The sequence below is a fragment of the Zootoca vivipara genome, chromosome 2, assembly GCF_965207765.1.
Source record: "Zootoca vivipara chromosome 2, rZooViv2.hap1.1, whole genome shotgun sequence".
In the NCBI taxonomy this organism is placed as follows: Eukaryota; Metazoa; Chordata; class Lepidosauria; order Squamata; family Lacertidae; genus Zootoca; species Zootoca vivipara.
The window spans coordinates 3546815-3562152 of NC_142584.1; the positions used below are offsets into that span (position 1 = coordinate 3546815).

A 15338-nucleotide genomic window follows, 5' to 3' on the forward strand; every position below is an offset into this window, starting at 1 on the left:
TGTATTGTGTTCCCAGTTCCTTTACCTGCAACATACAAAACAAGTATGTTTTCCAGCCAGCAAAACAGCCATACCCTCTGGAAACTACCAACCAGCTGATTCTGCGTCTGCTTCTTTCTATTGTTGAGCTATTTTTAACCTGGAAGCCAGCAGCAAATAAATTATTAACTTGCTATAAAAAAAACAACCCAGGCCCGAATTAGGACAGATTTTGGGATCTAGGAATGTGTAAATGAATTCAAAGTTGAGCATTTTAATGACACTTGTTTGGGGAGCAAGAATATTTGGCAGGATGTTGTCCATTTCCTCCTAGGTGTGACACTGAAACAAAAAGCAAAACAAAACATTGTTTGGTCATTAAACCAACAAACTTAGTCACTGGTTGATTAGGAAAAAAATCCTGACAACTCCTAGGATAGCTCAGTCAATAGAGCATGAGACTCTTAATCTCAGGTTCTTGGGTTCGAGGCCCATCTTGAGCCAAAGATTCCTGCATTGCAGGGGGTTGAAGTAGATGACCCTCAAGGTCCCTTCCAACTCTACAATTCTATGATTCTAACTCCCTTTCAAAAACCTAAGCTTTAAGCCTGCTTTCATGTGGCTCTAGCCACATGAAAAAGCAAACACCAAGGATCCCCTTTAAATGATTTACACTTAGAACCATAGAACCTCTAGACCTGGAAGGGATCCCCAGAGTTCTAGTCCAACCCCCTGTAATGCAGGAATCTCAACTTTATTTGCCCCACGGTGCCTTGAACGCTCTTCTTTTGCCGTAACCCCCCTCAGGCTCTCCCCCAATTTTACCCTGAGCCGAAAGGTGAGAAATCCTCCCAGCCCCCGGAATGTATCTCTAACCTGAGGAGGAAGGAGGGAAAGAAACTCTGACTCAGCCACCTTGGTCTCTATCACTGGTCATCAGGCTGGAGCCCGGCCTCTTCTGGTTGGCTGCGCAGAGTCCCGCCTCCGCTGGTCATTGGCGTCTGTCTCCTGTTCTCTATAAAGGTAGCCTCCCCCCTCCGCTGGGCTTAGTAGAGTCCTGCAGTCAGGGAGGGAGTCGCGCAGGATTTTCTCTTTCCCTTTGGAGCTGCAAAGACGTTTGCCGGTGCGCCCGCTTCGCTCCTCGGCGCCGTCATGAGGGAGAGGAGGACGCCTCAGCCGGTGGTGGCCCGCTGCAAGCTGGTTCTCGTCGGGGATGTGCACTGCGGGAAGACTGCCATGTTGCAAGTGTTGGCCAAGGACTGCTACCCGGAGGTAAGTGGACGAACCGGGATCGGGGCCTCCATTTGCAGGAGGCGTCGTCGGGGGTCGGGCCTGTCCTGGATCGTCGGAGGGGAGACGCTGCATCGTTCAAAGCGCTCCCTGGCTGCCCCATCTTTATTCGGCCCGCGCCCTGCTTTTAACTTTCGAGAAGCTGCGACGCAGCGGCTCCCGATCCTGCGGAGACCGACTTAGCTTCGACGGCGTAACGGTGTCCCGCGCCTCCAGGGACTACGATGCGACGTCGCCTCCCCGGCTTTCCAGGCCCCCTTCGGGTTCCGCCTTGGGCACCGATTCTCCCTGCCTGCCTGCCCTGTGGAGCTTAGCGCCAGAGAGGGCTTGCAGTTTCGGAAGGGGCGCGCGCGTTGCTGTCGTATCTCACCTGCTCGCACGGCAGGCAATATGGCCTCGGTCCGCCCCCCCCCCCGGTCTTTTTGTGAAATGGGCTTGATGCACATAGCTGCGCACTAAACGGCTTCTGCTCACCGGCGTCTGGTGATGCGTCTGATGGGCATCATTTGAACACCCACGTCGTCGGGGGCTGACCCCACCGCTGTTTGTACTTGAAGGTACTGACCTCCCTGCCCTCTCCATCCTTGGATATCGGTAACGTTCTCCTGGCAGAGCTTGACACTGTAGTTGATAGTTCTTCCCCTCCCACTCCGCAACCCAGAAAGTTATAGCTAATGCCTTTGTGTATCCTGTCTCCATTGCTAGACATACGTGCCCACGGTTTTTGAGAACTATACGGCGTGCCTGGAGACGGAGGAGCAACGGGTGGAGCTCAGTCTGTGGGACACATCTGGTGAGGCTCCCTTTTCCCTTCTGGACTCTGCCCCACTGCTAAGGACCAAGCTACACCCTTCTGCTCGCTGCAGTCAAGCAGCCTTTGTAGAGGGGGTAACTTGTGGCAATAATAATACAGTACAGTAGTTCAGCTTATATACCACCCTTTATCAAAAGATCCCAGAATGGTGAACAATACAAGTGAATCAGTTCTGAGAACAGATATAGATGAGGAAGGGAGGATTTCTCAAGGGCTCAGCGGGGGGGGGGGAGGCGGGGGGAGCATCCTGTCCAGTCTATGTTTCTGTTTCTTGGTCTACCTTAGCTTTGGGTATGGGAGAATACAATGATAATAGTGGGTGTGGATTAAATTCTGTTCTACCCACCTAGATCTTGTAAAGGAAGGATCTGGCTAGCCCGAGTAAATGGCTTTGAATTTTTTATGTGTGTGTGTGTGTGTGTGTGTGTGTGTGTGTTAGAAGGGGTGGGGGTTTCTTCATAATTCAGAGTTTTGGGGTAGGGAGAATGTGTTATGCACTGCAGTGCTGAGCTGGAAAAAGGGGGCACCTAGCATTGGTATGCAGAGCTGGTGGCTCCTGCAAAGGAGGGAGGAGTAGGAGAGGCAAAGACTTTAGACTGTCTTAGAGTTGGAATCCTAGCCAAAAAAGAACCAAGACCCCATGTTCAGGGGGCGCTCCCCTAAAACGCACTTGTTTGTGTGTGTGGAGAGCAGGACAGCAGGACAGCTGTGGGCAATATCTTAAATCTGCCCTTCTAGCTGTTAGAATGAGAGACTCCAGTCCCTCAGGGCTGAAGTAAAAATGCAGTAATCCTCTTTCCTGCCACCCCCACTCTGGCTTCCCCAACACTCCTGTCTGTTCCCACATCTTTTGCAGCCTCTGGAAGCTGCTGTAAGGTCTGTGATGCCCCCTCTCTTCCAGCTTTGCCTATTATTGCATTCCCCCCCCCTCCTGTAGAATGCAGAGGGGAGGAGATTTGTCCATTGTGTGCATGTTAAGGAGGAGGGATCCCAGGGCAGAAGGGGCTTGGTGTGGACTTTGGTAGTGAAATTGGGAGGAAATGGACACTAACAATAAGGGGCTCTTAAAGGGTATTGTGTGTGCACATGGAGAGGGGTGTAGTGGAGTTGCCCTAGCAACCAGGGGTGGGGAATGGCTGCAGCATCCCCTTTTTTGAAGGGGGCCGGAGGTGGTGGGGGTCCCTGGCTACTCGGATCCCCCTTGTTGCCATAGTGATTGTGCTGGTGCAGGGAGCCAGGGGCTGCTTGCTATTCTGGGCACGCAGTGTCTGGGCTGCAGAAGCATTTTGGATGCTGCTGCTGCTGCTTCGAAAAGGGGGGTGCTGTGCGATCCTATTCCTCTTCTTCCACCCCCTTGCATCTACGCAGCAGTTCCCCACCCCCACCTCCAGTTCTTGCATCCATAACATCCCTTGCACACATGCAACCTTTTTTCATCTATTCTTGCTGATGAGTGATGTTGCTAAGCAACCCGTTCCTTCCTGTATTCCCCCCCAAAAAAAAATCCCTTGAAAAAAATGGGAGCCCTGCACACACACACACCTTGCCCTCAATACTGCTTGTACAGAAGGGTAGTGGAGAGATGGCCTTGGTTATATAAAGCCTGGTGAAGCTATTCCTTAAGAAGGCTGAATATTAAAATAGGTGCGAATAAACATGCAGAGCCCTGGGTGGGTTCTTTTTTCCTTTCACCTAAAAAGGCAGCTTTATCAAAGTCTTATTTGAATCGGATGCTGCTTACTGGCTTTGATTTTTGGTGGAGGTGGGGGAGGAGAGTCTCCTGAGCTGGTCCATGACCTTCTTCTCTGCACAGGATCCCCATACTATGACAATGTGCGCCCCCTGTGCTACAGCGACTCCGATGCGGTCCTGCTTTGCTTTGATGTCAGCCGCCCTGAGACCATGGACAGTGCACTGAAGAAGGTGAGAGAGATGTGTGCTGATCCCCCTTACTATAAGGCCCAAGAGTCGGATTGGGGGTACCTGCTGGTACATAGTTTGACATAATTCTCCACAAACCAGACTTACATGCCTCCTGGGAAGAGAGGCATCCTTAAAGGGGTCATTGGTCCCTGACCTACATGGGAAGCATCCATGCTTCCTCTCAGATCTTGTGAAATCCATGCGCATCCACCAGGCATAGTTATACTAGGGGTGTAGAAACTCTAATAGGTTGGATGCAGGTCCCCCAGTGTAGAATCATAAAATCATGGAATTGTAGAGTTGGAAGGGATCACGAGGGTCATCTAGGCCAACCCCCTGCAATGCAGGAATTTTTTTTGCCCAATTTGGTCTTGAACCCATGACCCCGAGATTAAGAGCCTTATGCTCTACCAGCTGAGCTATCCCAGCTGTACCCGGATCTTAGAGACCCTTTTGTCAAAGTGTGGTGCGCAGGGGGAACTCGCTCCCTGTTAATATTTCTTCCCTTTTAACTTCACATGCAGATATACCCAATACTGAGGGCTATTTATGCCTGGGCATACACAAGCACAATATAAACGAGGTACCCAACTTTATTATGGAGTCTGCCCATTCCACAAAACTCACCCCTGTCTTTCCTCCCACCCCTTCCCAACCACTGTTTGAAGAAGAATGGCCCTCAAGACTACGTTTCTTGGAGATCCAGGTTGTCTGGGAGAATTATGCGACAATAGTTTTAAAGGCCATAAAATGCAGCATGGGAAGCTGCCTTGCCCAGTCTTGTCTCTCAAGCCCTACCTGGGGCTGCCAGGGATCGAACCTGGGTCCTTCTGCATGCAAAGCAGGCCTGCTGAGCCCAGGGCCCTGCCTCATATCCTGTGTCCCCAGAGTTGAAAGTGACTTCATCTAGTTATTCTCTCCCTCCAGCCACCTAAACAAATGCATGTCTGCCTCTCCTTAAAAGCCCCCAGAACCCACAATTTCTAAGTGCCATCTGGAAAATTAGAAATGGATAGTGCTGCTGTTCCCCCTATTTAACTTTTCCTCCCTGGTCTTCAATAATACTCCAGAGCAAGGTATCCCTAAACTCCTGGTCTCTATCAGACTAAAATATGAATAACAGTTCTTTGTTTCTAACTTGAATTTCTTGCCACTTTGAGCTGTTATATTTAGAAACGTCTCTGTTCAGAATCCCTTCATGTTTGTTCATACTTGCTGCTTTAAATCTATGTGGAAAGTCTTCTAAGCACTCCTTGGATAGTAAGGCAGTCAATGAGTCCTGTAGTTGAGTCACATTACTTGTGAGCCATATGACACAAATTCATTGGTAGCATCTAATGGATTCTTTGGTGGGTTGAAAACACATTAAAAGCACAAATCCGGAGAAGTCAATTGCCAAAGGAGTATAGGATGGCTTCCCAGTGTTGGGTGCTATTAAGGGGGAAACGTGAGTTGATCCACTTCTTCAGGAAGCTGCAGAGGATACACTGCCTGACAGCTAAGTTAGTGTTACAGTACTTTTTTCTGTTAGAAATTGCATTTTTTTTCATAGCCTATCCTGCTCAAAGGAAGAGAGGAGGTCTTTAAAGTCTTTTGAAAGAGGTTTGGCCTAAGATATGACCATATTAATAATACCAAACCAACTGATCTATAAAGGATATTATCCTTCAGTTTCTTTTCTGGTAGTAATTAAACTCTGCCTTTAGCTATTTAGGGCTGTGATCCTGGTTTTTTTAGGTTCCGGGGCTGCTTCTCTATTCTTATTTTCACAAATGCTCTGTAATTCTTGTCATGCATAACTGTTAGAACTGTTGGATGGTGAGGGGGCTATAGAGATTGCTTCCAGGTGTGCCCAGTCTATGGGAGTGGGGGGGGGGGGAGAGAATACGCGTTTGAATTTTCATACAGAACTTTTTACACTCGTGTTTTTTAAAATCCCATGCCCACTGCAGAAATTAAGCAATGTCAACACCAAGTTAGACTTCTCCCAGTTAGCAAAACAGCTTGTGTCATAGTGATGTGGCAATATATCTACCTGGAACACGTTTTCAGTCTTGGAACGCTAGAGGATTCAATTCCTCTGGTATGTTTTTCTAGTGGAAGACAGAAATCTTGGACTACTGTCCTAGCACCCGAGTGTTGCTGATTGGCTGCAAGATAGATCTGCGTACTGACCTCAGCACCTTGATGGAACTGTCCCACCAAAAGCAAGCCCCTGTCTCTTATGAACAGGTAAGGTCTGCATTTATAACCTGTGACGTACTCCACACCTACACACCTACCCCAGTATGAATCCCTTCCTTGAGCAGTAGATGTCTTCAGTTTTTTTAGTCTTCTATGCTTAGGGTTTTACTTGCACCTGTAGATATGATGGCACACATGATTAAATTCACGCTCAAATTCTTTCTTCAAATCATACTTTTTTTGTTTTGTTTTAAGTTATCCCTCAAGGAATTTGAGCTTGAATTTGCTTCCTTGCAAACTGAAATTAGCTTTGTATACAACTTAAAAAGGCATTCTGAACATACCCTCACAAAATGATTCTAACTAAGAATGATATTTTCAATCTATAGATAAGTATAGATATATATATCTATGTGGTCTTAGAAGTCCTAAGTTGGGTAGAATAGCACTCCAACTGCATATACCAACTACAAACATTTCTTTAAAATCCACTGGGTTTATAACCTACAAGCCTCTCTGCAAAGGCTTCCTCCAACTATAATAAAGTGACCTTGCTGAAATACAAACATGCTGAGGAATTTGAAATTTAATAGAACTTTGACATCTTGTATGTTGGGGGTATGGTTGGAACTGCTGGTATGAACAAGCCACCATGGGAACATCCCTCCTTGAGATGGATTTTGGCAGCTTCATGGCACCTGGGCTGTGTTTTGGCTGCACTGGCTATAGGACTGTTTCAAATCCAATGCCCAAGTGTGATGCATTTCAGAAGGCTACATTCTGGCATCTGCATCTTGGCTTTACTGTTTGTGGTTTGTTTTGGGGAAAGCAGACCATGATCCTGGGTTCAAATGACAATCCGGACTCTGGCTTGTTTCCCAGTGGGGCAGGAGGGGAGTGAGAACTTTTCAGCAACATGCTGCACCAGTGCACTGCATGTTCATAGTAAACCATAGTGCTCCATCTAACTATGGCTTAATAATTTCATTTATTACATTTTTATACCACCCTTCATTGCAGGGCAATTTATAGTATAAAAACACAAAAATATATAGCGGACAAAAACAATGATGTGCCAACCATCTCAACATGTGTGTCCTAATTTGGAGCACTAGCTCTGTTCCTTGGCTTGGGTCCTCATGCCCTCCTCTTCCCCCCCCCCCTTTCAGGGTTGTGCTGTGGCCAAGCAGCTAGGAGCAGAGACTTACCTGGAGTGTTCAGCCTTCACATCAGAGAAAAGCATCCACAGCATCTTCCGGACAGCGGCGTCCATCTGCCTGAGCAAGCCTGGCCCCCAGCCCCCCAAGAGCCCAGCCCGAAGTTTCCCCAAGAGACTCCTCCACTTTCCCAGCCGATCTGAGCTCATCTCTTCCACATTCAAGAAGGAGAAAGCAAAAAGCTGCTCTGTCATGTGAAGGGGCTGCCTACTTCCGGGGAGTAGGGGGTGGCGGTGGCAGCGGAACCATTGCGGACACTGGGCCCTCCAGCTGGCCCTTCTGGGGTGGGGAAGGGAGGGGGCTGCCTGGCTCCCATGGGCCAGGCCTGGAGACTCCAGAAGGATCCCATTCCCAACTCCCCTGCCGGCTTGAGCAAGCCTGCCGTCCCTTCCGCATTGCAATGCTTCCCTCCATGCAGTTGCAGTGTGCGCTTCTTCCTGATAGACATGAAGCAGGGAGGGGGAGTTTGGCTGGACTGCAAAGGTGAAGGTTGGCTCAAGACCAACCCTGCTCCGGAAAGCCTTGGGCCTTGGCATAGCAACATCGTGGACAGCAGTGGCTCTGGTGGTCGTTCCACATAGATTTGGAAGGTTCTAAAGAATCGCCCCCTTTCTGATGCACAGTTAATATCTTCGTTTGGCCCTGATCACCTCTTCCCATCAGCTGCTTGTCTCCATTGCCTGTGTGAAGCAGGCCGAGTGCAGATCACCTCTCCCTTCTCCCCCCCCCCAAGCCTTCCGAATATTATGTCCTTCCTTTTACCCTCCTCCCTCTAACAGGAGAGGTGTCCGGGTACCCTCTTCTTCACCCTCTACAATTGCAGGTGGAGGGGGGTGGAGGGCAGGACGAGGGAGTGGTTGTTTTATAGACATTGTCTCTATGTGTATGGGAAGGAAAGGAAATGGGGTAAATCTGTTAAATGTTCAGTGTTATTAAAAGAAAAAAACTTATTTATTAATGAAAATATAATGCAGATTAACATCCACATTTGAGGGGTTTCTTATTTGTTGGTTTCATTCTTGGATTTTCCTGGTCATGGAGGAAACTGGGAGAGATTGACTTGTAGATACCTAGCCCAAACCAAAGTGAGCCTTTTAGGGAATCCTTTTCCTCATTGACATGTCTTATGGTGCCTCTGTCCATTGCAATAGATTCTGGGGGATGTTCTCGAGTGAGCAGTCAGTTGGCCAAATCTGCCTCATTGGTGCTCTGCTTCCGTGCGCTCTAGAACATGCCCAATGCTCTGTGACAATGTGTGTTTCAGGAATAGCTGTATTTCTAGGACAGGTTGTCTGCTGCTACAGATCTTCTGATTAGTTCGTGCAGCAGTTTTGATTCTCTTAACTGGCCAGTACAATGGACAAGTCCCCAAACCATTTCTTCATACCAAAGCCTAGCAAATGCAATACTTCTAGGGTGGAGGGGAATACAATGAATACAGCTAGAATAATATTGAGGGGCATACCTTTTGCAATCTCTCTAGCTAAAGGTTAATGTAAGGTGATGCTAGCACTATCTAATTAAGCTGGGATGCTGGAGGTCGTGGCTCCCTTTTAAGCACCAACTATGGAAGCAGACTTCAGTGGTGGTGTACAAAGTGGTTGCAGGTAACAATGATGTTGAATTGCATACTGCCTCCCTTCCTTGTGGTTATCTAAGCCCCCACCTGGTTGTGTTCCACAGTTAACCTGCACTACAAGAAGCCTTAGCTTGAGCTGGGCTAGAATTCTGCATCCTTTCACCATTTCTGAATTTGGTTAGTGGAATATAGTATGGAAGTTTTAATCCTGTAGTTTCAAGGAATGGACTGCTTTGAGTAAGAGAAGCTTCTCACCCGAGGCTGTCTGTACTCTTCTCTTTACCCAAAAGAGCTCACTGAGGCCTCATGACTGACTACCTGACCTCTGCTGCTGGAAGATAACTTGAGAATGTCTGAGGCCATGGGCATACCCAGGATCAAAACTAGGGGGGGGGCAAGGGGAGGGGCCAAGGCACGGAAGGGGAGGGGCCACAAAGTGGGCGGGAACAGCGAACTCGCGCTCCGCCGGGCTGTGCCCCTCCCTAGCAGCAGGGCTGGTGGGCGGAGGCGGAGCCCAGCCCAGCGGAGCGCGAGTTCAGCGTTCCTGCCCGCCGCGCCGCGCTCTCTGGTTCCCCGCCGCGCTTGGCCTTGCCAGAGGGCGCGACGGGGAGCTGGAGGGAGGGCGCAGCGCGGCGGGCAGGAACGGCGAACTCGCGCTCCGCCGGGCTGTGCCCCTCCCTAGCAGCAGGGCTGGTGGGCGGAGGCGGAGCCCAGCCCAGCGGAGCGCGAGTTCGGCGTTCCCGCCCACCGCGCCGCGCTCCCTGGTTCCCCGCCGCGCTTGGCCTTGCCTGAGGGCGCGCCGGGGAGCTGGAGGGAGGGTGCGGCGCGGGAATGGCGAACTCGCGCTCCGCCGGGCTGTGCTCCGCCTCTGCCCACCAGCCCTGCTTCTAGAGTAGGGCAGCTGCCCTAACTTGCCGCATGGTGGGTATTCTGCAGACAGTGGCACACCTATAGAAGTTGTGATCTTGCTGTTACTGCCTGGCTGTGCTTGTGTTACAACTGCAGCTCTCAGGAAACGGGCAGGAGCCCTTCCAGAGTCAGTCTTCTGAATTCCAGCTTTCCTCATAAAAGGATTGAAGAGTCCTAGCCCTCCTTATGATGAACTCTACCCACTGTTTGTTAAAAGGGCTCTGCATATCTACAATCAGAATACCTGAACAAGAGAGTACATTTGAATACTTAAGCATGCCCGGCCCTGTTTCCTAGCATGGCGGGCGGGCACCGCGCACAGGGGGGCTGCCGCGGGCGCAGCTGCACTGCGCCACCCAGCCTGCCGTAGGGCTGGCCAGGGGGCGGGTTGCAACGCCCCTGCGCGCGGTGGAGGCGGCCCCAGGCCTGCGCGCCTCCAGAGAGTGGCCTGACGCCGCTGAACAGCGGAGGTGCGCCTGGGGCAGCCTCAGCCGCGCCTCTCAGCGGGCGCAGCAGTGCCCCTGGTGGCCTGACGCCCCGCGCCACCGGGAGCGGGCCTAGAGCCAGCCCTGTTTGAATAGCTTGACACTTGCAGAGTTGTGTTTCACTTGCTGATCATTATTTGCTTAGTTTTTACATGTTTTATCCTGTTTAGAGCAAGCTTTAAGCATTTTGCTTTCCAAGTTGTTGGTTCATGAATATCCTGTAGCAACCTAATTCTGTTACAGGGTTAAAAATCATTGAAATCCAAAGCCCTAAGACTAAGTAATCCCTTGGGTAGACCTGGCAGAGATCCTTCCTTCTGAGAAGGGGAAAAATGGTGACGGAAAGGAGGGTAGACATCCCACTCCACCTCTATTGGCCCAGGGTTCTTCCCCATGCAGTATCTTAGTTTTACTATGCAAGGCTGTTGCCAAGCAGGATCTCATGCTGTGCTGCACTTTACCCTCTCAGCAAATAGAGGCCTCCTATCACATCCGGCATACTAATTCTTTCTCATAGTTGCAACAGTGATACTGCAGGAGTGAACTCCGTCATGGGAAAGAGGAGTCGCAGCTTCCCCAGGGGTGCCCTCTCTTAGCTGCTGAGGTGAAAGGTTTTCATTTTTGCTTTTAATGGTAATGATGGGTTTCGGTTCAATTGAAAGGACCAGCTAGTCAGTAATGGGAAAGACTGTGACCACAGTGAGTCACTGTTGGTTTGAACAGACAATACTCAGAATGCTGGACTAGCTAAGCCTTAGGCCTGATCCAGCAGGATGAGAAAACAGGCTGACCTGGGGTACGGCAAAGTTAGCTAGACCACCACAAGTGTGTACTCAGAAGCTCAGGCTGCAACAACTGAACCTGGTCCCATAAAACAGCACTCTGGAAGCCTCCCTATGCCCTGTCCCAACCCATCAAGCTCTGCGCTGCAAATTCATCATGGCAGGCCTCCCAAGATTCTGATCTATCTGCCTGTTCTGCTGGATGGCACTGTGGAATGGAATGAGTTTTATATGCTGTCTTCACTGCCATGCATTAATCTAGACTATAAACTTTAAGCTGTGTTCTGGCAACTTCACTACAGGACCTGCACCACCTGTCATCCAACTGTCATACTGATTTCATTGGCCACAGAAAACAAGGGAGCCAACTGGGCTCCACAATGCTAGAGAAGGTATTTACGGTAGGAGCAACTGTGTAGATGACCCCTCTCCATCTTGCAATTCTGGAACAAGACTAGGGCCTTGACAGGTCTGTCAAGTCATGTCAACTGGAATCACAGAAATGTAGAGTTGGAAGGAGCCCCAAGTGTCATCTAGTCCAACCCCCTGCAATGCAGGAATCTCAGCTAAAGCATCCATGACTGGTGGTCATCCAGCCTCTGTTTAAAAACCTCCAATAAAGGAGGGTCCACCACCTTCCAAGGAAGACCATTCCACTGTCAAACAGCTTTTGCTGTCACAATGTTCTTCCTGGTATTTAGTCAGAATCTCTCTCTCTCTCTCTCTCTCTCTCTCTCTCTCTCTCTCTCTCTCTCTCAACTTTAATCCATTGGTTTGGGTCCTAACCTCCAGAGAAGGGAAAACAAGTTTGCTCCAGCTTCCATGTGTCAGCACTTTAGATATTTGAAAATGGCTACCATCTCTTAGTCTCCTGAAATGTAATACGGATGATTAGCTGCCCAGATTTACCAGATGAAAACAATTCAGGCAGTTTCTATATCATAAACAGATTTATTAGATTTGTCAGACAAATGTAATAAATTGTTGCAGTGAGAATAATAGTTTCTCATTCTGCACACCCGTGCATGTGCAGAGTGTTGATTATATACCTTTTTGACAGAGCGAATGTCAGCCTTCCTGCAGTACTTCATCAACCAATCAAAGGAGAGTATTTCAAGCTGTAAAGTCATTTACCTAACTCCACTAAGTGGCATTATGTACCTGGTACCTTTCATACCCGTGTCTATATTTCTGGAATTTTACAGGCAAAATTGTGGTTGCGCCCTACTTAGAACTTGTGGTTTTGTGGTGGGCTACATCCTCTGTAGGACCCAGGTGGCGCTGTGGGTTAAACCACTGAGCCTAGGGCTTGCTGATCAGAAGGTCGGCGGTTCGAATCCCTGTGACGGGGTGAGCTCCCGTTGCTTGGTCCCAGCTCCTACCAACCTAGCAGTTTGAAAGCGGGTCAAAATGCAAGTAGATAAATAGGAACCGCTACAGCGGGAAGGTAAACGGCGTTTCCGTGTGCTGCTCTGGTTTGCCAGAAGCAGCTTTGTCATGCTGGCCACATGACCTGGAAGCTGTACGCCGGCTCCCTCGGCCAATAATGCGAGATGAGCGCGCAACCCCAGAGTCGGTCACGACTGGACCTAATGGTCAGGGGTCCCTTTACCTTTTTACATCCTCTGTAGTCAGATGGAACAGAACATAAGCTAGCTTCCTTTTGAAGCTTTGTGGTTACAGAGAAAGGTACAAACAGAGGGAGGGGGTACAAAGGAGTGTTGAATACACATAAAACAGTTTTAACTTTTAAACTGCATGGTTTGCTGGCTTGGAGTTTGCCCCTATGGCTACTTAGGGCCTGCGTGGCCTGACCAGGATTATTCTGGCCCTGGTCATTGCCACCCTATACTACAGGCTAAACACCCCCAGCTCCCTCAACCATTTCTCATAAGACTTGGTTTCCAAAGCCCTTATCATCTTGGGCACCCTCCTTTGCACATGTTCCAGCTTGTCAATATTCTGAAAACTGCCCAGAACTGGACATAGCACTGACCAAGGCAGAATAGAGCAGTACTATGACTTCCATTGAACATGCCCATCCCAAGCATTCAGGAATATTAAACGGTCCCCCTAACACCACTAGAGGGAATAACCACCACTGCAAATCCAAACCTAACCAGGGAGTGATACATACATAATGGTGGGGTGACCAGTGACCTGTAGTCTTCACTTATTAGCAGATCATTCCCAGCTCCTCCTCCAACAGCATCTCTAGAGATGTATAGGCCTGGCGAGGGGAGAATCTTAGGAAAAAATGTGTTATTCCCCCCCCCTCAGTTCCCCCCTCCCCCCCAGACCTTCACATCTCTGTTATTTAGTCATGTCCGACTCTTTGTGATCCCATGGACCAGAGCACACCAGGCACTCCCGTCTTCCACTGCCTTCATCAGTTTGCTCAAACTCACGTTGGTAGCTTCAAGAACACCGTCCAACCACCTCGTCCTCTGTAGTCCCCTTCTCCTTGTGCCCTCAATCTCCAATTACCACCAAGACCACCTGCATCAGCTCAGGAAGGAAGGCTGTTGGGCAGTAGGGCATGCAGTACACCAACTGGATCCCTGTTCAGTCTCTGATCCAGTGTCAAGAAAAAACACCCAATCCAGCTTCCAGACACATTGGCTTCCTAGTTAGATATAATTCCTATGAATGATGGCAACCTGCCCCCAGTGATGGGCTTGGGGCTCTCAAATTTATGCTAAAATTGGTGCTCTCCCACCTCTCTTGTGCTCTGTTCTACAGCATTGCTGTGGCACACTGGTCACACCACCCTAAAACTGCCTCTGCACCCCCACTGTTGGTGCTGCTTCAAGTATCGGGACGGAGGGAGGATGAGCAAACTGGGTCAGATCAAGCCTGCCCAGCCCATCCACACAGGTGATACATGCCAGGTGAGCCACTTCATCTACAGTCAAACTGTGGGTGAGAGTTGTTTGTATTTTGGACTGACTTGGCTTCTAACAACACCAGGTGAGAGATGTCAGGTTGGCATGCCATCCCAAATCTTGTCAGGTGAGGGATGGTCCTGAAGAGACAACAGCCTTAATACATTGGATACTCCTGTCCTTCACTGGCCATCTGCCACCCCCCAGCGCCCTTGCCTCTTAGAGGCCCCCAAGGTCTCCCTCCACTCAAACACAACCTCCACAAGCAGAAATGCTTTTTAATGTCAGGCCTTCAATTAGCTGAGAAGCCAGCAAACTTCCAATAATGAAATTAATCATGGTGGTACGCAAGAGTTTGTGCTGTGTTTTTATTGCTGACAGGCACCTTGTGAATCCTTAAGAGTTTAAAGGGGGAACGATGGGGAAACTTCCAATAAAGAAAAAATAAAATAAAATTGAACCCACCAGTGCCCATAACTTTGATACAGGCTGGGTGCGCCCTCTAATGCCTACTGCACCAACCTGCAGCTACAAATCAATTGGAACTCACAACCAAAGGTGGCACCTCGGGTTGACTGGCTATTTAAAACAGTTTAACCTATCATTCAAGTCCATTTCAAACATAATTACGAATTCAAAAAACAAACAAACACAAACCTACAAGTGGTTAAAGTGGGGTTTCAGGTTTGTTTGGCTTTTGCACTGGCTGGTGGGTGTTTTTGTGGTACAGTAGTTGTGTTTTTGCAGGGTAGGACGCAGGGTTGGCCCCAACCCATTTTGGCACCTGGGGGGAACCACAAAAGGAAACCCCTTCCTTCCCACCAGGGGAAAAGAGATGAGCGATGATCCGCATCAGGAACAACGGTGAACGTAGAGCGGCGGTGCTGCCTCCAGCAAGTTCCTTCGCAGGAAACGCGTCTCCCTCCTCTCGCATGAAGGCAAGCTGCCCGAAGCGAAGTCCCGCGGACCCGGCAGAACAACATTTCCCAGTAGCCCCTACGGGGGGAAGGCGGCGTTAATCTTTCGTCACGACGCAGAAACGGCCTCTGAGAATTGTAGTTTTCTTACTTACGGACTTACGTACGTTTAGAACGCACAGGCTGCGTACCCCAAGAAGCTTATTTGCAGGGCTAACAGTGCGCCTTCCGAGTGTGGTGCATGCTGGGATTTTCTCTCTCTCTCCCTTGCCTCGCGTGTCCTGTGGGAATTGTAGTCCTAAGCCTGTGCATTGAGGCGGGAGGGATAGCCCGAGTGGACTTGCTTTCCCATGATGCTCCGCGGCAAACCCGCT

At 49.5% G+C, this 15338-nt stretch overlaps 1 protein-coding gene across 1 annotated transcript; it reads left to right on the plus strand.

The window, feature by feature from the left end:
- Nucleotides 1-1116: 1116 nt before the first annotated feature.
- Nucleotides 1117-8392, plus strand: RND1 (Rho family GTPase 1). Its single transcript, XM_035101064.3, has 5 exons — nt 1117-1251; nt 1975-2062; nt 3897-4006; nt 6104-6238; nt 7360-8392. Exons 1-5 carry the CDS (start codon nt 1132-1134, stop codon nt 7603-7605), a joined length of 699 nt encoding a protein of 232 aa, XP_034956955.1. The 5' UTR covers nt 1117-1131; the 3' UTR covers nt 7606-8392.
- The last annotated feature ends 6946 nt before the right edge of the window (nt 8393-15338 follow it).